We start from the raw sequence: 27,480 nt of genomic DNA on the forward strand, positions 1-27,480 counted from the left end.
TTTGTTGTCAGTGCTAACATATAGAATATATATAGTATCATAGCTCACCAATGACATTATATTTTTTTCTGTATTTGTATAGCTTCACTGTTATGCTTCTTGTCACCCAGAGAGAGAGAGAGGAGTGTTTGTTTGTGTCTCTCCATCATTCTGCGGCATGATAATCCAACTGGAAACCACATCTATTTTTACCACCTCCCTTTTTCTCAGCTGTCCCGTTAGTGTGTCTGTGGCTCCACAGTCTGAGCAGCAGAAGCAGGGAAACGTCCTCATCCCCACAATCGTGGCTCAGGTACGGTGTTGGACTCATCTTTCTGCACAAGCTTGTTAGGTATGTAGCAGTTTAGAAAACAGGTCTTAGCTACCACTCATCTAAACCAGATCTTGTGTTGTGGACAGAACACAGTATAGTGAAGCCACAGGAGGACATTGCAGGAAAAGGCAGTGGAGGTTGCCTGAGGGGCTCTGCTGGCACATCAGTCTTGTATGGGTATAAGAGGGCAATGCATTAAGCAGGCAGTGAAAAACATGGCCAACTCTGCAGCTGCGAACAAAGGTGAGTGACTGGGGCGAATCCAAATGTATAATGTTCCCTCATAGTTAACATGCTAATTACCGTAGTTATGTGGATGGAAGTGGGCTAAGATAAGGTAGCTTTGAGTAAACATTCAGCTCTTCTTTGGTGATTTGAGCAGCATGGTAGCAGCAGGCAGTGCAGATTACTTGACATTAGCTGGGTCTAGTCAGTTTGTTGAGTGGGGTGGCAGGGGGCCGGGACACTGAACCTTCTTGGTGTCATGTGCTGAACTCAATCCAACAGTGTTACACCAGCACCCTTATGCTAATGTAGTTCATTTCATTCAGAGGAGCAGATATTCAGCAGCTGTGGATGAGACTGTGGGCCTGGCTCTTTGACAAAGTTACCCAGTAACCCTGTGGGGTCAGCCATGGCAGCTTAACATAGACAGATACAGGGCAGGTACAAGACTCGGTCGTATTTTCTCTTTGCCTGGGTTAGGGTAGGAGTTCAAAGAAGCTCTTGGGTATGTTAGGTCCAGTGAGAGCACCAGTGAGAGACATCAATAAACATGAACACCTGGCTGAGTGTTCAACTATGTGTTGTTGAACATTATGAATGATAATATGCTGGACATGAACAAAATCCAGTTTATGTTTTAAAATGAATTTAAGCGCCGCACCATGTACATGAACCATAGTGCGTGCATGGCGTTAGTTATTCGAGTCCAGGTTAGGGTTAGGGTTTGTTACCGGTGTCCCCCACCCCTTTCCTGTCTGCTTCTCCACAACCCAATGGAAAATAAAGGGAACATCCCCTTAAAAATGTTTTCCAGTCTATAAGTCGCACACAAATATTTGTTGCGTCTAGCAAATTATGGCCTTGTTGAACAGAAAACAACGTATTTAAATCGCACAACGAGCTAGAGCGTTAAAAATTTGACTTATAGTCCAGACAATACGGTAATTTTTCTAAAAGTTGCAGTAACCGGATGACTGAACAAAAGGTTGAGTTTAATACATTGTTTATCATTTGTTGTTTCATATCTGTACTTTTGTATGACAGTGATGAAAATGTTATGTGATGAAATCAAGACTGATGTGCTTCATCTAGTTACTGGACAGATTTTTGATCATTTTCTTTAACTTCCACCATTTCTTAGCATTTGCTGTTACCACTTTGCTTCTCACCTTAAATAACTTTCCTACTGATATGAAAGTGTTGATACATCAGCTGAATCTGTAATGAAAACAAATACTAGTTCCACCTGTAAATAAAATTGTTAAAAATTAGTTCCATCTTGACCTACAATGCTTCGGAAACACTTCCTCTGCTGTTCTCTTCACTTCTAGTCCTCTGTGTTTTGCAGAAGATTTAACCCTCAGCATTTAAAGAATTGGGAACCAGAGTGGGAAGGAGACACAAACTGGTTTTAGCTTCAGGTCAAAGCATTGGCACTACAAGAAAAACTAGCTCAGGAAAGTGGGGAAGAGCGTTTTGATGAGTAAAACAGTATCAAGGTATGAGAAAACTCGTTCATGGCTATGATCATCTTTAAAGCACTACCACCCCTAAACGTCTGACGGCGGATTTAGTCTTTTCTACAAAGACCAGGGAGACTTCACAACTGGTGACGTGTGGACGACAAGAGGCAGGAAGGATGCTCATCGGAGGAGGAGGAAGGGAAGAGAACATGAAGCCTTCTTGGTCTTTCACCACCCTCAGCACCATTGCTATCCAGGCCACCCACTCACAAGTTGTCATTAATGTCCTGAAGGTATGTAAGTGACCAGCTCTGACTCTAAGGAAATAACAAAGCCTTAAAGACATGCTACAAACTCTCTGCTGCTAAAACCTAAGGTTCTTCTTAGCAGGATATTAAACAGCAGTTATTACACAGTGTGAAAATAAAGGCCCAGGCTCAGTAATTGGAATTTAGTCTTTGCTAAGTTTCAGCTGCAGCTTGAGCCTAATTTGCAGATTCTTAGTTTTGATACCTCTGAGCTTTGGCTTTAAGCACCAGTGTTTGAGCAATTTTATTTTGTTAGCTTCAATTTCAGTGAGCCGTTAGACAGTTTATACTACATTAAATTAAATCACATTATATATCACAGTATATTATAATGTTTACCTTAAATGCATTTAGCTGATAAACTGTTGAGCGGGTTTTTAAATAAGCCTCTCCCTTTGGAGGCCCTTTTGGGAGATACGAGTCAGTTGCTATTCTGTCCATGTGCTGTTTCCTCTTATAGCACAGACTATTTACTGATGCTGCTGTAAGGGGAGGTCAGCAGTGTGTTTGTGTGAGAGTCTAATAGCTGTTGTGTGTCAGTGTTTTGAAAGTGAGTGTGTTTTTTGCACTGTGCTCAGATGTGGGTAAGTATAATTTCTGGAACTATTCTCAGTCTTTTTGAAATATTTTATACGTGTCACATGGAGCGTGCCAGAGATACTGTATCATCGTGAGGAATGCTCCAGCAGACACATGTTCAGACACACATTCACACACATGCAGGTAAGATCAGGAAAACTAAAACATAACAGAACAGAGTGAAATACAGACAACAATATAAACAACAAAAATAATAAAGTGACAAAATTATCTCTGTCAAATGAAGCCTCCTGCAATGGCTTCACTAATGGCACAGAGAGCTCAAACATAAGAACCGTCTTTGTTGCCTCTGGCACTATCGTGGTGTCAGGTCTCAGGGTGGCATTGGTGACATGTTTTTTAAGTCGCAGTCCCAGTCCATGCTGAGAAGCCTTGATGTTGCACTAAGTGTTTTTCTTAGCTTCTCTTCAACTCTGACAGAGCTGATGGTTTGCTTGAAGGGTTTTGACCTCTGGCAGCTGGTGACAGTACAACAGATGCTCTCTGCAAAGCTCTTGAGCATCACCAGTTGTGCCACCAGTTGTATCAGCCTTCCCCAGAACCTCTGCTTCACGGCAGTGGAGAATGGACTGGCTGGGACCAAGAACCTGATACAGTACAGTGTGGCTGTGACTGCCAGAGATCAGTCCATGAGATCTTGCTCTCCACGGCGTGCTCCCATGTAGTCCAGGCATCTTACTGTTGTGCTGGACTAGTTCATTCCCCGGAACCTTGTCATAATGAGGTTGTGATGGCTTGTAACCAGCAGCTGCATATTCACCGAGGAATATAACTGAGACACTAAAGTCATATGCAAACATTTTTCTCTGGGATACATCCCAAGCTTTTCCTAAGAAAAAGCTTAACAATAGCTAAATCCAAAAAGTGGCCAAGGTGGCAATGCTGTGGTTTTTCACCTCGTGTGTGTATTTGTGTTTGTGTTTGTGTGTGTGTGTCTGTGTGTACAGAGTGGGTCTCTGGTTCATCTCCAACTGATCCAGGTCCATCCAGGACTTTGTGAAATTGGATCAAACATTGATGAAAACCAGACACTGATCCTGGAACATCAGCGGCTGATGGAGAAACTCAAGGTAAACACACAGGCAGAAAGATGTGCAGGCATCATGCTGCATCATATCATGCATCATCATCCAGTGTATGCAGCAAACAGCACACACTGCATGCAGACAGAAATAAAGAGCCAAAGTTTCATTTCTATAACTCAATGCCGTCTGTCATGTGTGTCATCAGAGAAAATGAGATTAATCAAGACAGCCTGTTAAACAAATCCCACTTTTATAAAGGCTATGCTACATCTAAAACACTGATGACTTTGCGTGATTTATAATCACCAAGGCATGTACCAGTTCAGTTTTATTAGGGATTTATGTTGTGCCATATCACAATAAAAATCCATTTGTCCTGTAATACCAACATAAACCTTGTTTTCCCCACTATTGTTAATGCAGAAGCATGAGGGGGAAGTGCTGGCTGTGGTGGAAAACAAGCGACAGACAGAGCTGAGAAGGAGGAGGATTATGGAGCAGAAGAAGAACAATGAAAACCACGAAGACGAGAAACTGTACAAGGCCATGGCGGCATCTCTGAGAGAGGGATGGTCACTGCTCCTCCGCCTTCTTGAAAGACGTCAGGAAGTCCTGACACTGGCTTCAGACTTTTACCACCAAGTGCTGGAGGTAGGAAGCTTCTAGAAATATGGGAAACGTGGGTAACACTTCATAATCCAACTTGTGGTTTCCAGTATAAATCTACTGTATAAATCAGATGACAAATTCCTCCTGCTTCTTAAATGTAGGGAATGAAACAGGTCTTTGTGACTAACAAGTATAATTTCTAGAAAAAGATGAATAAACTTCTGGCAGAGGAGGAGGTATGTCAGTTGTTTTTAAGGAGGGGGTGGAGGATTTTAAATGCAAGCAGCCTTCCTTTTTATGTACTTCACAGTTTTGAACTGGCCGTTATTGAAATCGGTCGGTCTAATCCTGTGTTGTGTGCTGTCATCTATTGGCCTGCTAGATATAACAAGGATTTTATTAATGACTTTTCTGACTTCTTGTCTGAGATTATGCCGAATTACGACTGTGTCCTCATTCTTTTTTTAATATTTTAATATTCATGTGTGTTGCCCTGATAAACCCTTGGTGAAGGACTTCTTAAATATTGTTGATTCTTTTCATTTGGGGCAGTCTGTTATTGGCCCTACTCACAAACAAGGCCATACGTTGGACCTTGTTTTTTCATTTGACCTGCCCATGCTCAACTTGGAGATTGGTGACCCAGTATTTTCCGACCATATGCCAGTTTTGTTTGAGGTGGGGTTTTCCAGCCCCACCATCAACATCCTTGCTCCGTGGAGATAGAGCTTTCTCTATTGCTGCCCCGAGGCCATGGAACAATTTGCTTTTGCACATAAGACAAGCCCCTACATTACCCTTGTTCAAAGTACAACTTAAAACTTATTTGTATACTCAAGCCTTTGGACCGTCGTGATGGATTGATTATGGACTGTTTTTACTGTTAATTTTTACTTATTCATTTTATGTACAGTGGGTACGGAAAGTATTCAGACCCCCTTAAATTTTTCACTCTTTGTGTCATTGCAGCCATTTGCCAAAATCAAAAAAGTTATAATTGAAATATCACATGGTCATAAGTATTCAGACCCTGTGCTCAGTATTGAGTAGAAGCACCCTTTTGAGCTAGTACAGCCATGAGTCTTCTTGGGAATGATGCAACAAGTTTTTCACACCTGGATTTGGGGATCCTCTGCCATTCTTCCTTGCAGATCCTCTCCAGTTCTGTCAGGTTGGATGGTGAACGTTGGTGGACAGCCATTTTCAGGTCTCTCCAGCAATGCTCAATTGGGTTTAGGTCAGGGCTCTGGCTGGGCCAGTCAAGAACGGTCACAGAATTGTTCCGAAGCCACTCCTTTGTTATTTTAGCTGTGTGCTTAGGGTCATTGTCCTGTTGAAAGGTGAACCTTCGGCCCAGTCTGAGGTCCTGAGCACTCTGGAAGAGGTTTTCTTCCAGGATATCTCTGTACTTGGCCACATTCATCTTTCCTTCAATTGCAACCAGTCGTCCTGTCCCTGCAGCTGAAAAACACCCCCACAACATGATGCTCCCACCACCATGTTTCACTGTAGGGATTGTATTGGGCAGGTGATGAGCAGTGCCTGGTTTTCTCCACACATACCGCTTAGAATTAACGCCAAAAAGTTCAATCCTGGTCTCATCAGACCAGAGAATCTTATTTCTCATAGTCTGGGAGTCCTTCATGTGTTTTTTGGCAAACTCTATGCAGGCTTTCATGTGTCTTGCGCTGAGGAGAGGCTTCCTTCGGGCCACTCTGCCCTAAAGCCCCGACTGGTGGAGGGCTGCAGTGATAGTTGACTTTGTGGAACTTTCTCCCATCTCCCTACTGCATCTCTGGAGCTCAGCCACAGTGATCTTTGGGTTCTTCTTTACCTCTCTCACCAAGGCTCTTCTCCCACGATTGCTCAGTTTGGCTGGACGGCCAGGTCTAGGAAGAGTTCTGGTCGTCCCAAACTTTTTCCATTTGAGGATTATGGAGGCCACTGCGCTCTTAGGAACCTTGAGTGCTGCAGAAATTCTTTTGTAACCTTGGCCAGATCTGTGCCTTGCCACAATTCTGTCTTTGAGCTCCTTGGGCAGTTCCTTCGACCTCATGATTCTCATTTGCTCTGACATGCACTGTGAGCTGTAAGGTCTTATAGAGACAGGTGTGTTTTTCTGTCAAGATGGGGTGCTGAGTGTACATTACAAAGAGTGAAAAATTTAAAGGGGTCTAAATACTTTCCATACCCACTGTATATTTGTTTGTCTGTTTGTTTGGTGTACGGCACTTTGTGTCAGCTCTTGCTGTTCTTAAAGCGCCTTATAAATAAAAGTATTATTATTATTAATATTATTAAAGTACCTGTGGTGTCAGGGTGAAATGTCAAAGGCTACGAGACAAAGCATCAGTATTTTATGAGAAAGTATTGGCAACATGCAGCAGAAAAGGTCTAACCTGCTGTGGTGTTCTAGGCCAGGTTATGTAATATCCTGCTTGAATGTGTAAATCCAAAGGGAGGCTGCAGTGCGAGTTCAGACAGGAAGAAGGAAATGGAGATTCAGGAAGTTGAGTGACTGTGGAAGCGCAACACTGAATCAGTGGCCTGCATGAAGAATTTTAGCCTCTGACCTTTGTTTTTTTTTTTTTGCACTCTCTGTACTCTAGTTTGTGTCCACAATGCAATTTGAGAAAAACCACCAAAACCTGTCTGTCTGTCTGCAGTTTGGTGTCAGTATGGACAGAGCAGAGGATTTACATATCAAAGCTGATGATGACAGACTGACGGAGGTGAAGCTCACGTATGCCTCCATGAGAAGAGGTAACCAGTGCTACATGTTGGAATGTAACTGATTTTAAACTGGTTGCATTAAAAGCACCTTGACTTCACAAACTGGTTTTAAACCGGGATATACCACAGTTTAAACATAAGACCAATAGGTTTAAACTATTGATGCACCAGTTTAAACTTATTTATCATGTCTGAAGGGCTGATGTAAACCTTCCACACTGGTTCAAACCACCAACAAACTAGTCTAACTTGATTGTTGAAGGTTGTGGTTGAGAAAAAGATCATCAAATGTAGTTTCTCATTAATCACTCTTGACTTTGGGCACCATAGAAGTACACTACTCACAAAAAGTTAGGGATATTCGACTTTCAGGTGAAATTTATGGAAAATGTAAAAAGTTCATACTACAGTGATATTATATCATAAAAATAGGGCATTTAAGTAGAAGTATGCAATGGTAATTTCTTCATCTCAAACAATTTATTGAAACAAAAGCTAATAACAGTGGTGGGTATACCACAACAAAAAATTTCAATGTCTCAATAACTTGTCAATTGTTAGGTGTCGTCTTGGTCTCATGATGTAAAAATGTGAATGTTTAAATACGAAATGTCATTGAACCAGAACATTTAGTGGTCGATGGTCATGGATCAGACACTTGTGATTTTTGTGGTTAATCACCTTGTTAGAGAACACCATGTTATGCAATAAATACCGAAACATTGAACAGTTGGACATGTGCATTCAAAAGTTTAGAGAAGGTCAAATTAAGTTTAGCTGTAAAGGTTATAGTGCATTTTAGGTGCATTCTGAAATTCTGAAAAAGTAAAATATCCCTAACTTTTTGTGAGTAGTGTATGTTTGTGCTTTGCCTCCAGATCTTCTGCAGAAGTCGCTGCAAGTTTTAAGCAGCAGCAGCACTTTGCTGCAGAGACTCAGGCAGCTGCAGAGAACCGAGGCCCTCCAGAGGACAGGAGCAGTTCTGCAGGATGAAGAGCAGGAGGAAAGTGAAAGTGTCTGAGCTGCACATTATTGAACATTCCCAGATTTAGTTTATGTTGTTGTTTTTCTTCATTCCATTGCACCATTTTCATGTATTCAGTGCCCAGTCTACTAACCCAGCAGTCGGCTCCTGGACTGAGCCTTCATCAGACCCTGGTTACGGTTAATCAGGACTTTCCACTGTTCAGTTTTAAGACAGTCAGTTTGATGAAACTGGTACAAAGCATTCATTTGCTGTGTAAGACACTAAGACACAGTAGGACATACAGTAGCATTGGCTGCTCACTCAGTGAGGCCCTCTCCTGGTTATAGAGTGACCAAGCAAACTTGTAGTGGTTTAACATTTCACTTTGCTGTGCCTTTCCCCAGAGTTCCCAGTGCAGCAGGGGGATAGTGTTTAGGTTGGAGGAACTAGTGGAGATGCTGCAGGCCCGGAGGAGGAGGGTGGACCAGGTGGTCAAGCTGCAGCTCCAACAGGTGGAGAATGGCATTACAGTCCACAAGAAAGAAGAGTTCAGACTTGCTGGTTCTGAAGTAAGAGACAGATCTCATAAAAATTTCTGTTGTTTCCTAAAAGTCAAAGCTATCAACTCTCGTCATTACAGGATTGGAATCTGTTGCAGAACCTACAGTGCGGATCCACTTCAGCAGAGACCACAGACCTGCAGGCTGGGTCAAAGGAACCCATAGATCCTCATCCTGGATCAAGATCAGAGGCCAGAGAGCTGCATCTTTCAACTGCAGACCTGCAGTCAAGTACCAGATTCAATTTGAAGCCTGGATCCAGATCAGAAACCAGAGACTCACAGTATGAATCTACATCACTAGATATCAAATATCTGGAGCCTGGATCTGGACTTTACCTGCAGTCAGATTTACAGTCAAAGGAGACCAAATACCTTCAGTCTGGTGCCAGATCAGTCCTGCAGTCCAGATCAAGCTCAGAGGAAATCAGAGACCTTCATTTTGGTGCCAGATCACCTGTAAAGCCAGGATCAAAGGCAGTCTCAGAGGAGACTAAAAATCTGCAGCCTGGATCCCAATCAGAGGACAGCAGGGATTTTCAGCCTGGACCTGCATCAGAGGTATGTGGCTGAGGGTTTAATGGAAGGCCTCTTGCACCAATCAGATTCAGTCTTACTGGTCCAGGACTTCACAGAAACTGAAAATGACATGAACATCACACCCGAGCAGATTCATGGTGATTGGCTGCTGGAGGTACAGGGTGTGATTGTGCAGGTCACTGGATGAGACTTGTATTAAAACAGTAATTTGTTAATTATTGTTTTATAGGTCTTTGTCAAGGGTTGATTGTTGTTCACATTTGTGGTGAAAACTGTTCACCATAGTTTTCAGTGACAGCATTAACACCAGTGTGGTTCCCCCCAGGTTGAAGACATCTGCTTGTCTGTACCGGGCATGAGACTGGACAAGACCACAGAGCACAGAGCTGCTTCAGCTGCCAGCAGGTAACATTGAGCTGTTAATAATGCACTATTGTTTAACATGTTTCATGTTGGAGCTGTTTTAACTGGTTTCAGTTTTTGAAGCTCCCATCCATCTTGATATTCATCATGACCCTGACCTTTCTAACATCTGGTCACTCAGTTCAGATAAACTGCCAACTCGGGCCCTGTATCAGGTTGCTAACAGCTCCTTAACTGTGGGAGAATTTAGAAATCCAGTAACTGTCCCTGTTTCCATAGCTGCAGTAACTCACATTTTGACTTTTGCCCATTCAACTTTGTAAGAGTGAGTTAAAACAGCATGATTATAAGGAGTCGCTGACATTGATGCTGCAGCTTTTGAATTTCCCTTTGGGGGTGAATAGTTTCTCTCATCTCATCTCCCATCTTTCCTGAATCTGATGTGCAGTGGTGACCATTTCAACCATTTTGGTCAGTTTTGACCTTGATAACTGTGATTTGGTGCTGTATATTAATTAAATAGATATTTCTGTTTTCATGCACTGAATTGTTTGCTGGTGTCACAAGCAATTTTAAATGTGTTGGCCTGGTGTTTGAAAACCTTTATGGTGGGTGTTTGTGTTACATTAAAGTCTTCCTCTTCTTTGGCAGCAGGCAGATGGTAGGACTGGAGGGCATGCTGGGAAATGAAAGTCAATTTCAAGAAGACCACGCCCACCAAACCATCCTGGCCAATCAGAGGCAACAGCTGCTGTCATTATGTGACCAGCTCATGTGCAAGGTGATGTTTTCCTGCTGCTTCATTTCATTTTTTAAGCAGCGGTTGTTTGTGTCATGTTGTGGAGACATTCATCTGCATTCACAGTGACGCTGTGTCCTCAGAACATAAATCAGTCATGAGTGTATTTACACAGACACAGGTTCATACCAGCAAGACGCCACAGACCTAGAGGCTCCCTACTGTTCCTACTGGACATACCTCATGATGCTAAACCAAGCTCATCCAGCACCTGGGCAGCTCACTTAGATGTTTATGGATGAATAATCAAGTAATCAAAAGTTATCATATTTCCTTTTATGACTTGAAAGTCTGAGTTAGGTTAGGGGTCATCTCTAGGAAATGAAGGTCAATGTGAAGTCATCTGAAGTGAGACATGACTGTGTGTGTGTGCCATTATTAAAAAAGGAAAGGCTGACCAAAAGATTTTCAACTGGTATTCACATACTTTTTGAGTTTGAAAAGCAGCTCTCCGTACTGTAAACTCTTACACTGGTGTTTGGACAAAGAATGGAAGTCGGTGTGGCCTGTAGTGAAACGTGACTGTATGCTGCAGGTGTGTAGCTGGGTGGAGCAGGGCAGCAGTGTGTTGTCTCACTGCTCGGAGGGACAGTGGCTCTGTGACGCTGAAGATGCTCTGAACACACATCTGCAACTGCGCAAACAGACTGAGGTACACACAACTTTTTTTATTGACAGACTGTGCAGGAAAACAAGTGCAGTCAAATTTCTGCAGCTGTGTCAAATCTCAATAATCCAAGTGTTTTTGCTCAGCACATTTGAACAGAAGGAGAGAAGTTGCTCTTAATTTTGTGGGATCCCACCTCTGACCCTGTGATCTATGTAAAGGGCTGTAAACGTTTCTGCTTAGAAATTCTGTAGAACCGGTTAAATTTGAAAAATGCAGTGACTGAAAGCCAATAAAGTAAAAGTTACAAAACCTATGAAAATACTTTGGGGAAAAACTGAAAGTACAGTGAAAGCCATAAGCCTCTGCTCTATTAAAAAAACCTTTTTACTTTTAAATTCACATTTTCCACGTACATATGTCAAACATTCAGCTTGTTGAGCTATTTATGCTTTCTGGCCAAAAATTCCACCATTACGGTGTCGCATGTCTCAGCCTCAATGTTGTGATGAGAATGTTGAATTTCTGGATTGGAAGGTGGATGCTGGTGGTTTAGCGGTTAGCGCATCCATCCATAAACATGGAGATGCCTGTTTGACTCCCAGACCAGCTGTTGTGTTTGCTGCATCTCCCCGAACCCTCTCTCCCGCTTTCCTGTCTATCTCTCCACTGTTCTATCAACAATAAAGGCAAAAATTGCCCAAAAAAGTAACTTTAAAAAAAAAAAGAAAGTTGGATGCTACTGAAAAACTTCTACATTCACACAGACTGCCTTTGTCTAACGATTTCTCTATAGAGTGTCCCACATTCCTCGCAGCAGTAAAAGTCCTATGTAGTTTTTCCAAGTACATAGTGTTGGAAGGTGTGTGTGTTGAAGTTCATTGTGACTCCCCTGAATAGGATCATCCTGTCACAGAGGCTAAAATCCCTACAGCTTATGCTGGGATGAAGTAAACAATACAACCAGCAGCTCAGCCAGTTCCCTGTGAGTTCTGGATTAGTTTGGATCTTGTTTTGGTCACAGGTCCAGTGCATTTTGAAGTCTGGTGGCTGTGTTTTCACTGCTGGGACAATAATGCCCTTGTTTGTCTCTAGTCTGCAGATTGTGATGCAGCAATCATGAAGCAGATCCTGGACCAGATCCGAACACTGCACACAGATCCGAGCATCACAACCTGTGCCCAGTCTCCCAGTGGCCCCAGCAGACTGCGGTCCCCTCTGAAGGCCCTGACAGAGCAACTGAAAAGGGGCAGCTCCAGCAGGCAGACCAGGACCAGTACCGGACATGCTGTATTATCTGGTTCACTGAGTCCTGAATTTATTGGTCGAGTTGATCTGGTCCTGAAGGAGCTGCAGAATTTGAACAGGAAGATTGACTCAAACCTGCAGCTGCTACAACCGTACGTGGTCTTCCTCAGGACGGCACAGCAGGTCAGAGTTATACAAACAGTGAAGTTCAACTCCGCTTTCTGGTTTTACTTGGGTTCAGTCAATGACTGTCTCCACTTCACTGTCTATCAGAAGGTCCAACATTTTGAGAAGCATCGATATTCTATGGAGAATCTGAATGAACTGAGACTTAAATGTCTTTTAGGTATTTTAATGTCTTTGCAAAGAGTCATGATAGAGTGCTACAACAGCTGCCAGAGAGAAGCAAAGGGCATAATGAGTTTTAGATAGTATTATCAGGGTGGACAGAAGACAGAAATACAAAACAACAGCAAACCGGTGCCATAACAATCATTTGTGCTAAGGACATCTCCGTAAAGTTCGTAAAATAGATTTTCCACTACACTACATAAAGATGCTTTAATGTAGGGGTGCTCAGACCTGGTCCTGGAGGGCCACTGTCCTGCTTGTTTCCCAGCTGTCCACTGGTTTTCTCTGCATCTGTAGTTCCCCATACCTTTCCTGTGTCCCCTCTCACTGGGTCTACCATTGTAGTGGCATTTCAACATCTCTCGTCCATGAATGGTGTGTTCACAGACCTTATTGATCATTACCAGAAGTAGGCAGGGCCAAGTTCTTTTTCTTTTTTTTGTAACTTCAGCAGAGCACACCATAACTGTGGTGTTAGCTGACGGTGTTCCCCTCTTCAGGTGGAGGACAAGCTGGAAAAACTGAGAGAGCTCTACAGGAGGAGATCCATGGACGACGAAGACAATGGTCACAGTCACATCAGGAGTGGCACCAGTTCCAGGGCTGCAGTGAAGCAGAAGCAGGAGGACACCTGCTGGCAGCAAATGCTCCAGAGCTTCTTCGCTGTTCAGAAACTGGGAAACAACTATGTCCATAATGTTACCATGGTAACTGCCATGTCAGTTCAGATTAACCATTGTTGAAACGACACAGCATGAAATCAAAGACATGAGGTTAGATCAGGTGACTTGACATGAGATTAGAGCAGGGGTCTCCAGCTGTGCTGCAGGTTTTCCAGCTATCCCTGTCCTTCCAGCTTCTGATTGGCTGAACACACCTGATCCAGGTAATCAGCAGTAGGTAGGGCAGGGATATCTGGAAAACAAGCAGGACGGTAGCGCTCGAGGACCAGGGTTGGAGACCCCTGGGTTAGAGGAAATGAAATGAGATTTCTTTAGGCAGAGATTAGTTTAGATGACCTGAACTGAGATCTGATGAGGTGACATGAAATCATATGAGATGACGTACAGTCCGTACTGCCTGCACAACATGGGGTAAGGTCAAATGAGATTAAACTGACGACATGAAGCCAGATCACATGAAACATTAACATATTATGTTGAGCTTAATCTCCTTACCATCCTGTTTTATTGACTTTGTTCCCAGATAACCTTAATTCCTTCCCTCTTTACTTCCTTTCCATACATATGTCCTTGCTTCTGTTTGTCTTGCTTCCTATTTCTCTTCCTTTATTACTTGTTTTGTCTTGCTTCTTATTTCTCTTCCTTTATTACTTGTTCCTCACATCCTTTCCTCCCTTTTTGCATTTGACCAGAAAATGTCACGAAACTAACTGACCTTTGTGAGATGAACTGCCATTACAAGACATCAGAGTGAGATGTTGTTACAGTTACAAACATACAAAAGGACGATTTATAAGTAAATTTCTATGAGTCATGAAAATTAAAAAATTAATGTGTGATATAACATCAGACATTAATTAGTGTACTGTGTGTGTGTCAGGTCTCAGGATCAGGCTTAAACCCGCAGGCCATGATGTCGGTGGTGCAGCAGACTGTGGATCGACTCGGCAGAACCAAACAGGAAGTGAATGAGCTACGCAGACACCAGCAGATCCAGATCCAGACGCAGCAGAAGGACTTCAAGTACTGCATGAAATACCGGGAGAGACTTTTCAAGGTGTGGTAAAGTCTAAAAACCTGAAGACATGACTGGTTGGAAATCCAGTCGTTTTGTATGAAAAAGTAACTATAGTTAAATGATAAATAAAGGTTAAACATCACAAAATAAAAAGTGTATTTTCCTTTAATATCTAGTTCATCAGTTGTATCCAGCAACAAAATAATGTAGGCTACTCAAGTAAACTGCATGTACTAATGGACTGCTGTTTGTTTTCAGACCCAGCAGGACCTGAACTGTGTTTCTGAGCTGCTGGACTCCTGCACTCTGATGGATCTGGGTTCAGACCTGCTCACCTCCAGGCTGCTGGAGCAGTTTAACCAGGCCAGACCCCATTTTGCTGTGAGTACTGTGATTTTGTCGAGGGGGGGGGGACTGGGACTGGGTGTGTGACTTTTAAAGTTCTGGACTGGGTGGCTGCATCTGCTCGGGACAGTTTTCTTTTCTTAGGGGTCTGCTAAACCTTTTGGGGCCTTTGAACCTTTGGGGTCCTGGGTCCGTATTCACAAAGCTTCCTGAGCCTAAAAGTTGCTCCTGGTGACCAAACTCTGAACCATTGTGAGTTAATTAAACTCTACAGGTTGGTTCACGATGGGATAATGTTTGTGGTTGAACTTATTAGAGATGTGCTCACATCTCCCACCCAATGTAGTAATGATAATAGTAATGAACACGATCACAGCACTGAGGTAAAAATACAACAGCAGCTGGTCTGAGAAGTTTGCTAAACCACTTTTAGTCCAGGACTCCCAGCTAGGACCTTTTAGGCTGAGACGGGAGCTCTCAGAGGATTCTAAGAAGCTTTGGGAATACAGGCCCTGGTTCTCCATTGCATGCTGGGAAAACAGTCAGAGGATGGACCTCTTGAGGTAATTTTCCCTTTTTTACTGTGGGAACTTTGCTTCGTGTAAGATTTGGGATGGGATTACTGGGACCTTTGGACAATTTGGAGATTTTTAGAGCCATTCAACTACAGGCATGACTGATAGTACAGGAATCCAGTAGTAGTAGTCTGGACCATCAGAATAACTTGGACTGCTTGGAATAGACTAATGGGACTTCAAAATCGAGGTTGTTTCAACTGTGGGGACTGTGATGACTTCACTGTGTGATTTTGGTGGAAATGGGAGTTCTTGGCACTGTGACCCTTGGGACTAGTGAAACCTTTGAAGCTGATAACTGACTCACTTCACTCTCTTCTTGCCTTCAGCAACTGGAAGCTGAGGTGGAGTACATGGTGAAGAGCTGGGAGACTCTGAGAGGAGTCCAGGACAGGCTAGAGGTGAAAGGAGGAGCAGTGAAACAGGAGGATCTGTCAGAGCTGTTAAAGCTCCAGAGGAGTGTGAAGAAAAAGATCCAGCAGACCAAACTGATCCTGGATCTGACCAGCAGGTTTCACCTCACAGCCAAACAGGTCACTGGAGCAGGGATGAATTTTTGAAAAGTTTGTCAGGTCTTGATCCTGAATTAGTTCAAGGATGATCACTAAACCAGTTTGTGCCAACGTTTAAAATGGTGAAATGCTGCAGAAAATTTCAGGGGACAGTCGGGACGTGTCTGCTATACCTTTAATAATGAGAGTATAAGCTGCTCCACAGCAGAGACCAGGGCCTGTATTCACAAAGCTTCTTAGAATTCTTAGAGAGCTCCTGTCTCAGCCTAAAAGGTCCTAGCTGGGAGTCCTGGACTAAAAGTGGTTTAGCAAACGTCTCAGACGAGCTCTGTGTAAGGAAAGTACAAAGACCTTTATCTTAGTGAGGTGTGGTTGATCCTGTTGCTAGGGATGAGGCAGTATTTCAGGACTGTGATTGGTTGATGAAAAACTATCTGTAAAGGTCTTAAAGTGTCTCTTAGTGAAAATAGAATAAATGATAATAGGATGAACAGTGAAATCATAAAATGTCTGTAGAAAGAAACTGTATAATCATGAACACAGGCTACTTTATATAAAGTTCCTGTTATAGGCCAAATATCTTAAAGTTAATTAAAACAGACAAATGTTAAAAATGTATTTACCAGTTTCCACAGTAGTTATTATATTTAAGTGTTTACATTTATTTACCAAACTGGTTTTATTACTTATAATCCATTTGAGATTGATGGGAGCAACATGGCTCAGCTTTTACCAATTAACATGACTGCAGGACTGTCTGTCTAAGCTGCACTGTTGGATGGCATGTAGTCAACAATCCAAGACAGATGGAAGGAAGTAAAAGAAGAAGAAAACCAAACTGGACAGAAGAGACTGAAACCAGGAGGTTTCTGTGTCACTACATGAGGCTGTGAAAATGTTTCAGCAGTTTGTGTGATCACTCTGCTGATGGGAGGTTGTGACAGACACAAGTCATCACTGCTGTTGTATTTTTACCTCAGGGCTGTGATCGTGTTCATTATTATTATCATTACTACGTTGGGTGGAGGATGTGAGCACATCTCTAATAAGTTCAACCACAAACATTATCCCATCGTGAACCAACCTGTAGAGTTTAATTAACTCACAATGGTTCAGAGTTTGGTCACCAGGAGCAACTTTTAGGCTCAGGAAGCTCAAGTTCAGAGTTTGGAGACAATGACTTCTTTCAGCCATTTTGTCCTTTGCTAAAGAAACTCTTAAGCCTCTTAAAAGTCCTCCTCTCTGCTCTTAACAGTTTTTATCTTAGGATCTGTTTTTAGGGCTCAGATGTTTCGTGAATCATTTTTATCTTTACTAAGATTTAGTTCTAAATTTAAGGGGAAATTCTAAGAAAACGTCATAATTCTAAGAATTTTTTTTAGGGTTTCGTCACAAGGAGCAACTTTTAGGCTCAGGAAGCTTTCTGAATACGGGCCCAGGATTCCAAACCTTCACTGCTTCACTCTGTGGACATGTAGTGAAAACTTTAGGAATCTAAAAGATGCCAGTTCCCAGTGACATTATAGAACTGTGGCAGTGGTGTAAGTGAATAATTTTTCATCTCAGTGTTGTTTTCTGTATCCAGCTTGAGGTGCTGCTCCAGTCAGACCCCAGAAGCCCTTTAACTGGATCAACTGGTTTCTGTGCATCAAGTGAGGCTGAGATGAGGTGGCACAGAGAGGAGCAGCAGCAGATCCAGAGTCTGTTTCAAATGATTTCAGCACTGACGACTGACATCTGCATCACCCTCCAGAACAGTGTACGACACACAACAGTTGCTTTCCGTTCCTTCTCACCATCAGGCTGAGATTAGTTAAATCCAGCTTCACCTTTCCTGTTGTCCTTTGACTCCAGGAAGCTGAGAATACTTGTGTACTCAGGTAAGTATTTGAATTCTTTCTCCACCTCTCTCAGGGTAGCACATGTTTCAGAGTGGAGCAGCTGGAGGATCGTCTTCTCTCCCTGGACTCTCTCTGCACCTCGTGGCTGGAGGAAGCAGAACCACTTAAGGAGAGACTCTGCAGAGAGCTGCTGGCCCGACAGCTCAGCGATGACATCATCCAGGTGAGCCCACAGGTTGCTCTGCCTTACGACTATACTTTTTATTTGGTTCTGATTATCAGACCATTAAATATTCATTTTTACTATTTTTCACTGACATTCAGCTGCACATTCTGAAAACTGCTGCTGGATGTCCCAGAACCTTTCAGGGCTGCTTTGTTGGAACTTCAATGATTAACTGTTTGTGGTTTCTATCTGTTACTACTCATGTATTGATTTGAAGGAATTTTTAAACTTAAGCCTGTCACTGTTTCTTTGTGTAACTTTGTATTGTATTGTTAGTTTCACTTGTAAAATGTACTGAAATCTGAACGTGAAATAGAAACAATATGATAATATAACTAGAAAAGAATACAGAGCTTAACAAGTTTAGTTTAGAATAAGTTCAGGGTTAGAGTTCTGATCAGTTTCTCTTAGTCTGAATCTCTACCTCTCTTAGTTAGATGTTCCAGTTTAAAATGATACAGAAAACAATTTGATGATCTCTAAAAATATCTATTGCTCTAGATTACTTGGCACTTTATTGTAAGCTCTTTTGTCCCTGTCAGGCTCATGTAGGAATAATGGTTGGTCAGGGGTTGAGCTGTTGGCAGAGGTTGTTGTTCAGCAGTATGAGGAGCAGAGGGGGCTGTTTCACTCACTCTATAAATATCCATACTTCACCCAGTCTGATTCTGAGCCCTTGGTTGCGCAGTCAGGACACTCAGACCAGTCAGACTAATTAATCCTTTTTAACCATATTATTTCCGTTATGGATTTTGGGAAAATTTGTGGGTCCCTTGTTCTACAGTTAACTTCCTGAAAAGTGTTACTGATGTTTGGGAGATCCAGAACTACAACGTGACATGAAACGAGCACAGATCAACCTTAGAGAGGGGCTGTCCTACTTCCTAGTGTGACCCGGCCCTCTGGCTTTTGACAAGTCTGTTCGCAGAGTGGTAGCTGTCGTGGTTTGTGCTTGTCAGCAAGACCAGTTTTGCCTGTATTTGCTGAAATTAGAATTTTCTTGGTCCATTAAAGATTGTGGTGAGTAAAATCTATAAAGGTTTTACTGGTTTCACTGGTGGTACTGGCCCAGCAGCTGCTGCGGGAGTGACAGAGGGAGGGTGTCAGCTGGACAGATCAGAAATACAAACCATGTCAGCCAGCGGGTATTTCCCATCATGCACATGGTTCTGCGTGTCACTAGCAGCTGGGGTGCCCATCAGAGATTCACAAAGTACCACATCAGTTACTCCGTGTACTGTCAGAGTAAATCAAGTCCAATTACAGATATTTCAGAAAGTATTCCACCTTATTCTAACGCTGTCACTGACATTTGTGTAGATTTTTGAAGTTGCATGCAGGTTTTCTGTTGTGGAGCGGCTAGAAAATTGAATTGTGTCCTAACACTTCTATTTCAGACCTGCTTCACTTACATTCACCTTTGCATCGGCTAACTGTCCTCCTCTGCTACATTGAAGGTTTTGCATAACACCTTAGGAAAAGTGGTAGTGTAGACTTTGTTCAAAAATGGATCCACTCAAGTGTCCTCATGAGTGAGGTTTAACACTGCACACTCAAATCAGGGAGCTGATGAGCTGAAAAACAGTCAGGAATCAGGAGTCCCGAATCCTCCCAATGGGTCTGCAGTCCTGTCTAATAGCATATTTGACCTGCGCCCTTGCAAACTTGCCATGATGTGTGTGAGCTGTTAAGGCCCAGGTGTAATGGGAAGCCTTTGATGACAAGAGGGGTGAAAATTCTCCATCTGGACAGAGACAGACTAGGTGTCAGCAGTCACTTTTCAGAGCACAGTCCAGGAATGGGACGCCTGAACACTGCATTGAGGAGAACCGAGGCCCAGCATGACTATGAGCCACACTGCTGAGCCACGTGAAGTGAGATGTTGCTGGAACACAATGAGATGTTTTCTAGTAAAACATGAGTACTGATTGTTGAGTTGTTGTTGAGTACTGATTCTGCTTGTGTTGATGTTTATTCTCATCAGAGCCATTCAGAATATTTCTGGTTCTAAAGGAAAGGAACCTCAGTGGAACAGGACTTCATCACAGAGTCCACTCATTGAACTGAAAGTTTTTGATTCATGGTACTTTTCAACTTTCTTTGCAGATCTTCATGGGCCTTATTAGTAGCTGCTTTTCTTGTTACCTTGTGTGATACTGCTACACCTGTACCTATTTATAGTGGGTAAGCTTCAATGAAACTTGCTATTTCACTCTTCCTTAATATCCCCAGGCAACCTGTGAAGCAACAGCCTTATTCCCCCTCCACCTTCAGCCCTGATTTCAGCGGCTTCATGTGGTGACTGTCTCTCAGCTGTCCTCAGCTGACAGCGCCGACATCTGACACTGCTGTTCCTCCAGCACAGGCAGAAATGTCACACTGCATTTAGACTCTAAAAATAATGTTATCGAAGCTGCACCTTCATGCAGTTACATGTAAGACCAAGCTGACCAAATGGCAGCCAGGAGTTCTGCCCAAAGTTGTTAAGACAGTTCGGACCAAAGTGGACTGACCCCCTTGCATTACCATACATACAGATTGATGTTTTGTTGTTTTTTCATTGGAAACATAATCCATTAGTATTTACTAGTTGCAGCACACATCTGATTACACGACGTTCTCTAGGTAACACCATGTGATGAGCTCTTCTAATGTGTTGTTTTTCAGCTTCATGACTCCTTCAAGGAGCTGAAGAAGCGCTTCAGCAACCTGAAATTTAACTACATGAAGAGAAACGACAGGAGCAGGAACACGAAGGCCATCAGGAACCAGCTGCACCAGGTGGAGCTGTGCGAGGAGAAGCTGCAGGTATGACCTAATTATCAGGTATGACCCGAAAATTAAACAGCAGCATGGCAGCAGTCACATCTGGCATCGGTTTGTTCCCTCTGTGTTCATTACAAAAGGCTTCGCCCAGACAACACCTAAAATGGTGGGATTTTGATAAATACATCAGTTGTTATTTTTCACTGGAGACAGTAGCACAGTCTACTGCACAGTGTTGCATTACAGGTTGATTGTTTTGAGTGTGTCAGAGCCAGTCAGCCCTTGAAGTGTTTGGTCCAGTTTAACCTGCAGCAATTTCTGAAAGTTGCTGGATCACAGCATCTCTTATGTCTTTACTGCCAGAATTACAACAGTCTGTATCAGTCAACAGTCTCACCTGTGGAGCTCAGAAAGACAACCTATCATGCTCTGCTCCGCCTGATCCTGCAGGTGCTCAGGAAACGTCTGCAGAGTGTGACATCCCGGCTGGGGTCAGAGGTCAAGGATGGGGGCATTGCCAGGGAGAGGGAGCACACTGTTAACGAACTGCAGAGACAGATGGGAGAGTTTGAACAAAGCGTTAGTGAACACCTCAAAACCCTGGACATGACCTCCAGACTGCAGCAAGCCATGGAAGAGGTGATAAAAACTGGTTCACTGTTTTATTGTGTGGTTAGTGGTAGGTCAGATCTACAGGAGAACTGTTGAGGAGTTTACACACCTGTCAAATATAAAAAAACGATCGGCTTGCTTTACCAGTTTCAGCTCTGGTGTGAGGAGGCAAGTGTGACCATCGCACGTGTTGGGAAGATTTCTTCAGCGTGTTGCAGCACAGAAGCTGTCTCTGTTCTTTACCAGCAGTTCGAGAGGTTCATCTGGCCGACGGTTCCTCAGCAGGAAGAGAGGATCAGTCAGATCAGTGAACTGGCGCTCAGACTGCACGGTGAGGAACACCAGTACAACACCAAACAGCTGCTTTTATTCTCCAGACAGCTGTGGTTTCCACCCTGTGTCTGTCCAGCGCCCCCTGTCCCCTCAGAAGGAAAGAACCTGTGCAATCTTCTTTCAACTGTACTCTGACTGGGGGCCGCTGGTGGTGTAGCGGTAGTGCACCTATCCATATATGCAGGGGACGCCGGCTCGACCCCTGAGCCGGCTGTCATATAACCTGCATGTCTTCCCTAATTTCCTGTCTCTCTCCACTGTCCTATCAAATAAATGCAAAAAACTGCCCAAAAACTAATTTAAAAAACTGTACTCACTTCAGCTGGATTATTATGTATCAGTGGATGTTACAGTGAGTTTTGTTTTTCCAGAAGGAAAAGAACAAGTGTTTTAAACATTATTGATGTTTACACTTCTCTGCTGACTTTTTGCCTGACTGGACCTCAGACAGTCAGCACTAAGTACATTTGAACAAAGCTGTACTTATGTTTAACTTTGAAGTACAAGCACATGACTTAAATATTTTTATGTTTACATTTATTTTTATTTACTAGTTTTCATACAATGCCTCGACTCTTGTAATTGAGCCACCATGCATAGCTGAGGATTCAGTCAGAGGTTCCCAACCTTTCAGCCAGGTGTATATCTGTGAGTCTTGTCATAAGTCAGCTACCAAACAAGCTTTTCCCTAAGAGACTCCTCAAATGATTACATTCATGAGGGAATGGGAGGCAGAGCCTTTAGCTATCAAGCTCCTCTCCTGTGGAACCAGCTCCCAGCCTGGGTTCAGGAGGCAGACACTCTCTGTACGTTTAAGGCTGGACTTAAAACCTTCCTCTTTGACAAAGTGTATAGTTAGGGCTGGCTTCAGGCAACCCTGAACCATCCCTTAGTTATGCTGCTATAGGCCTAGACTGCCCAAGGACCATCGGTGCACTGAGCTCCCCTACCCGAACCCCCCCCTTCCCTTCCTCTCTCTTCCTCTCCTCCCCCCTCACATATATATTCCACCATTGAATGTCACTAACCTTGTGCTCTCTCTCTCCCCTAGTTTGTGCTCTCTCCCTCTCTCTCTGTTCTCTCTGTACCTTCTGCAGGTGTCCCTGGTCCTGGAGCTGTATATCGCTGATGTGCAGTTACTGGTCCCACCAACCTGCAGTGTCTATTTGTTGTTTATTGTTGCTGTTCTTTTCTCTCTGCTCTATCCACTCACCCCAACCGGTCGAGGCAGATGGCCGGCCAAACTGAGCCCGGTTCTGCTGGAGGTTTTTTTCTTCCGTTAAAGGGAGTTTTTTCCTCTCCACTGTCGCCAAGTGCTGCTCATAAGGGATTTGTTGGGTTTTTAGTTTTAGTTTTTGTAAAGTGCCTTGAGATGATTTGTATTGTGATTTGGCGCTATACATTTAAAACTGAATTGAATTGAATATTGTCCAGTATTTCAGCAAAATCAAAGATGTGAGAAAAACTTAAAAATGGAAACTACTGTGAGTCAGAACGTTTTTCCTTCTTTTCTCTTCCGTTCATCACCAGCCTGAATTTGATCCAAACCAGACTGTGTATTTTTCAGGGGTTGAGGAGGGGCAGCGGTACATGGAAAAGACGGTCAGCAAACACTCGGAGATGGTGACGTCCATCCGAGAGCTGAGTGACGGACTGCTGGAGCTGGAGGCCAAGCTGAAGGTAACACAGCAGCGATGAATCACAGTATGTCCAATGTTTTTTTTTTTTTTATTACTGATCACTAGATGAAGACCCTCTAATGTCTGGACTCAGACCTCCAGGACACCTCAATCCAGGACATTCACTACATGCAAAACACAACCCAAGTATAACTGAATCTTCAAAAAGCAGAAACCTTATCTTAGGTCAACCAGACCTAACCCAAGCAGACCCAGCTGACAGTGTGAGACAGAACACAAACAGCAACGCGATGTGTTATCGGTAATCAAATTAACAAGCAGCTTAGGACACGGGCGTCCAGAGGATCTTCCTCACTAATCACTCTCTTGAAATCTCACCCAGTTTTTGAGGATGTCCTGCTGCAACCACAGGTACAGATCCATCTTTCCGGTCCATAGGGGTTCATAGAGCTGGGCTCCTGTAACTTGTATCTGTCATCTGACTCAGGTTTTTAAACTTCCTTTTCACTACGCTGCTTGAGGGTTGCTTTTTTTCATGCTGGAGAGTATTTTGAATTTGTAATAAAGTTAAAGGAGTCATTTAGATCTAGTTTTACTCTGACATCAGAGGGTCAGCTGCTATAGCTATTTAAAACAGGTCAACATCTATCTGTTGCCATTACAAACTGATGTCACATAACATAATCTGCAGATGACTGACCTTACCTGATGTTTAAATGCACACTAATATCACTGGTGTATCCAACAGCAGCAGAATGGTGGAGGGAAGGTGAAGGAGGAAGAGGGAGAGACAAAGTGGAGCAGAGAGAGTGAAACCCAAGAGAAAGATGAAGAGAAGTGGGAGAACCTGGAGGAAAACACGAAGATGAAAAAGGAGCAGACACATCCCAGCAGCACACAGACCGCAGCTGACCTGGTAAAAAAAAAAAAAAAAATCACACAAACCACTATAAAATGTTTATTGATTATTTAGGAATAGAAATTTTGTGAAACTGACACTGATCTGAATCTGTCCGGTGCTGTCCGAGCTGAAGGAGAGTGGGTCCCCCCTCGAGCTCACCGACCTGGTGGACGACTCTCTGTCCATTGATGAATATGAGTGTCCGTCACCTGATGACATTTCCCTGCCTCCGCTGGCAGAGACGCCAGAGTCCAACACAGTCCAATCAGACGTTGAGGAGGGTTTTAGTTTCAGCTCCCACATCAGTCACTTCAGCCACCAGTTCCATGCCCAGTCAGAGCACAGTGGGACTGGTTCTCCTATGGGTGCAGTTCGGCAACACAGGGCGTCCAGACAGGCTTGTCCAACGCCTCCCACCAGCACCAGGTATGTGAACATTGCCTCTATATGTAACACCATCAATGTGCTGCTGCAACAGTCTCCCCTCCCGTGGTGTCACACTCTCCACCAGATCTTGAACCTGGTCCAACACTGATAGTGGGCACTAAGGGCTGGCACAGTTAGTGTCCTGGTTGGATGGGCTCAAGGTTAATGATGTTCAAGGTTTTTCCTCACCAATTACCTCATAGACCAAGTTTGATCAAACAAGAAAAATCGTCCTCCAGCAAAAAAAAGGCTGTTACTTGAAACACAGACTCCAAGTTTAAAATATGTGAACGTAAAAGTGTTATGAAACATTATGATGTTACTAAAATGTATTAGCCTGGTTTGACAGCTCTCTACAGGTCTGTTTTAAACTTCATGGTGTCATGTCCTATTTTTCATTTTGCTGTTCTACTTGTGATTCTGTAAATCATTTTGGCCATCATCTATTTAAATAAATCTGATTGACTGACTGATACTTAAAATGATTTAACATAATGCATTGTTTCAGTGTTGGAGTAAGACAAGAAACAGGACACAACCATTGAGGGTATGCAACAAAAACTCCACCCACATTTTGTTCCTGTTGTATGTCTTCTAGGATCAGATCAAAATCCAGTTCGTTTGTCCAGAGTCCTTCAACATTTCCTGATCCAGGCCTGGTCACCATCCCCAGGACCTCTGAGTCCAGCACAGCTAACTTCTCCCAGAGTGGACCTAACCTGGGCCATTCAAGCAACACTCCAGACAGTTGGTACAACAAGAACAGCAATGTCCCTGAGAATAAAAGCCCCTCTAAACTTTGCCCCGAATTAACACAGCACAATATTCAGTACAACCACCCTCAGAGCAGTACAGCTACTCAGAGTAAGAACACCCAAAATGTCACATTTAAACGTGAGACTTTGCCGCTGGCTGATCCCCTCTCCAAGTCCCAACAAATTGTTCACTGCAAGCCCTTGCCTTCAGACAGTCCCTGCAATGTGGCAGAGGTTCGCCGCTCTCTCATCTCACAGAAGGAAAGCCCCTTCTCCCAGGCTCTACCGGATGCCCATACAGCCATTCTTCCAGGGCCAAGCAGCATCAGCAACATCAGTATATCCAGCACTGACAGACTCAGCAGCAAGCAGAACCATCACACAGTCTCCTCCCTCCATGAGTCCCTGACCTCCACTCATACCCAGGAGTGTGTGCATGACGCTGGCATGACCCCCAGTAGCTCTGCAAAACCTGCTGCTCCCCTTCAGCCCAAGCCACAGACCCCAGCTTTGGCTCAGCAGGCTAACCTGCATGTCACCCCCCCTTGCCTTCCATCTCATCTACTAACTCCAGACCAAGACCCAGATATTTGCCAGCCCATGGCCATCTGTGAGAAGATCAGGCTTACTCCTCAGATCCAAGGGCCTTCCTTTCCCGCTCCCCCTCTTCCCAAAGCCCAGGCAGAGTCTCCTCCCAAGGGAAAAGCCTCTAAACCTGCCCCCCCCCTGCTTGACCAGGCCTCTGTCTAGAGCAACCCTCATGGAGGGATCTCCAGTGATGCTGGAGGTGGAGGTGACGACACAACCAGAGCCCACACTGACCTGGTGGGTAGCATACAACCTGCTTCACAATAACACACATGCTTTACGAGATTAACTGCACTACACTTACATTAACATGTGCCCTGTGCTTGTATCGTGTCTGAATCAGATCATATTTACACTTTATTACATTTACGCATTACGGTGTGTCCTGTGCCACTCAACACATACACAACAAAGAAAGGGAATTCAACTGTGGCATGGCAATGAAATTACATTTTTGTGGTTACATTGTCGTTTGATAATATTTTCCCATTCTAAGTTGTTTGCTTATTGCTTAGTAATTAACACAACTTTGCGCATGAACAGTTTGTTATTGTTGCAGACAGTGAAATACACTTCTTGACCACTGCAGGAGTAAGTCAGACTAAATCACATCATCCACATTTCTGTATGGTTTTAATGCCCAAGTGTTTAGCGTGACTGTGTGCTGATGCAGTCAGAGGTGTTATGGGCCCCCCCCCGGGCTCAGAATGAGGCTCTGTGCTGTCTGACATGTCATCATGGTCACTCCAGGTTTAAAGATGGAGAAGTATCTGCCATTGGCCCAGGTCGAGTGCTGGACGGCAAGGACAGTAAATACTTCTCCCTCATCCCTGATGGTGGGTTATACAAGGCCAGCCATGACGGCCCATGGTTGGCAGCAGGTCAGAGCAGCAACGGTGGAGATAAGTGGCTCGTGGTCGAAGTGTGGGACACCATCGCTGTGGACTGGCACACCTGGTTTGGCATGCTCTGTGTTCTGCTGTGGCTGCTCTACCTGATTCTACTGTAAGAAGTCTTTTCCCCAACAGGATCTCGACCGCCTCTAACCTGCAGCTCTATCGGGTTCTGGTCCTAGGCTTGGCCTTGCATTCTCGCTCTGTTACAAACCAGAATGTGGTGGATATCCACCATTAAAAGTCCACACCAGGACACGTAATTTTGATGAGTTGTTTCAAAGCTGAGAGCCAGTTCTCATGATTCCTTCCTCTTGAGGTTTTCTCACTTGCTTCAGTACAGTCAGTTATGAATGGATCTGTACTACAGATCTGAGTAAAGTAGATGATGAATCCTGATAACTGGCAGGCATTGACAAAAACATACATTTTTTTCCCCCCTCTTTTCTCTGTGTCAGCTGATAAATATTGTAATGTAGTTTGAAATATGCAGATGTTGAATAAAGTTTGTGCTCTGTATGATTTGTTATCAATGAACCAGCAAAGTACAACACATTTTAGCTCTGACATTGTCTGGGTTTAATCCCCAGCTTCAGTATAATAATCAAACCTTTTGATAGTCAATATTATTAGTGTTAGATTCATTAATTAGATTA

At 43.6% G+C, this 27,480-nt stretch overlaps 1 protein-coding gene across 11 annotated transcripts; it reads left to right on the forward strand.

The window, feature by feature from the left end:
• Positions 1 to 207: 207 nt before the first annotated feature.
• ccdc141 (coiled-coil domain containing 141) lies at positions 208 to 27,341 on the forward strand. Of its 11 annotated transcripts, none has more exons than XR_003294973.1 (27): positions 208 to 292; positions 400 to 556; positions 2,078 to 2,294; positions 3,857 to 3,979; positions 4,358 to 4,585; positions 7,210 to 7,306; positions 8,155 to 8,279; positions 8,648 to 8,812; positions 8,884 to 9,363; positions 9,668 to 9,747; positions 10,357 to 10,486; positions 11,040 to 11,156; positions 12,207 to 12,542; positions 13,211 to 13,417; positions 14,274 to 14,450; positions 14,670 to 14,792; positions 15,661 to 15,864; positions 17,429 to 17,602; positions 17,758 to 17,907; positions 20,578 to 20,718; positions 21,127 to 21,315; positions 21,436 to 21,619; positions 23,189 to 23,301; positions 24,010 to 24,177; positions 24,290 to 24,588; positions 25,187 to 26,168; positions 26,682 to 27,341. XR_003294973.1 is itself a non-coding variant. In XM_026295874.1 (27 exons), exons 4-27 carry the CDS (start codon positions 2,178 to 2,180, stop codon positions 26,091 to 26,093), a joined length of 5,034 nt encoding a protein of 1,677 aa, XP_026151659.1. In that variant the 5' UTR covers positions 208 to 292; positions 400 to 556; positions 1,887 to 2,037; positions 2,113 to 2,177; the 3' UTR covers positions 26,094 to 27,341. The 11 variants fall into 11 exon arrangements, 10 of the variants coding, with proteins under 10 accessions (XP_026151659.1, XP_026151656.1, XP_026151655.1 ...); XM_026295874.1 differs by adding an exon at positions 1,887 to 2,037 and having other exon boundaries at positions 2,113 to 2,294; positions 25,187 to 27,341; XM_026295871.1 differs by having other exon boundaries at positions 1,887 to 2,294; positions 25,187 to 27,341.
• Positions 27,342 to 27,480: the final 139 nt, after the last annotated feature.

The sequence above is a fragment of the Mastacembelus armatus genome, chromosome 21 (assembly GCF_900324485.2).
Source record: "Mastacembelus armatus chromosome 21, fMasArm1.2, whole genome shotgun sequence".
NCBI lineage: Eukaryota > Metazoa > Chordata > Actinopteri > Synbranchiformes > Mastacembelidae > Mastacembelus > Mastacembelus armatus.

Excerpts from the sequence above, each read along its gene's own strand:
- ccdc141 (XM_026295871.1), top strand. The coding sequence starts at position 2,178 with ATGCTCATCGGAGGAGGAGGAAGGGAAGAGAACATGAAGCCTTCTTGG. Across the intron at positions 8,280-8,647 it reads TGCAGGATGAAGAGCAGGAG|AGTTCCCAGTGCAGCAGGGG; the intron begins GAAAGTGAAAGT and ends GCCTTTCCCCAG. Across the intron at positions 11,157-12,206 it reads AACTGCGCAAACAGACTGAG|TCTGCAGATTGTGATGCAGC; the intron begins GTACACACAACT and ends GTTTGTCTCTAG.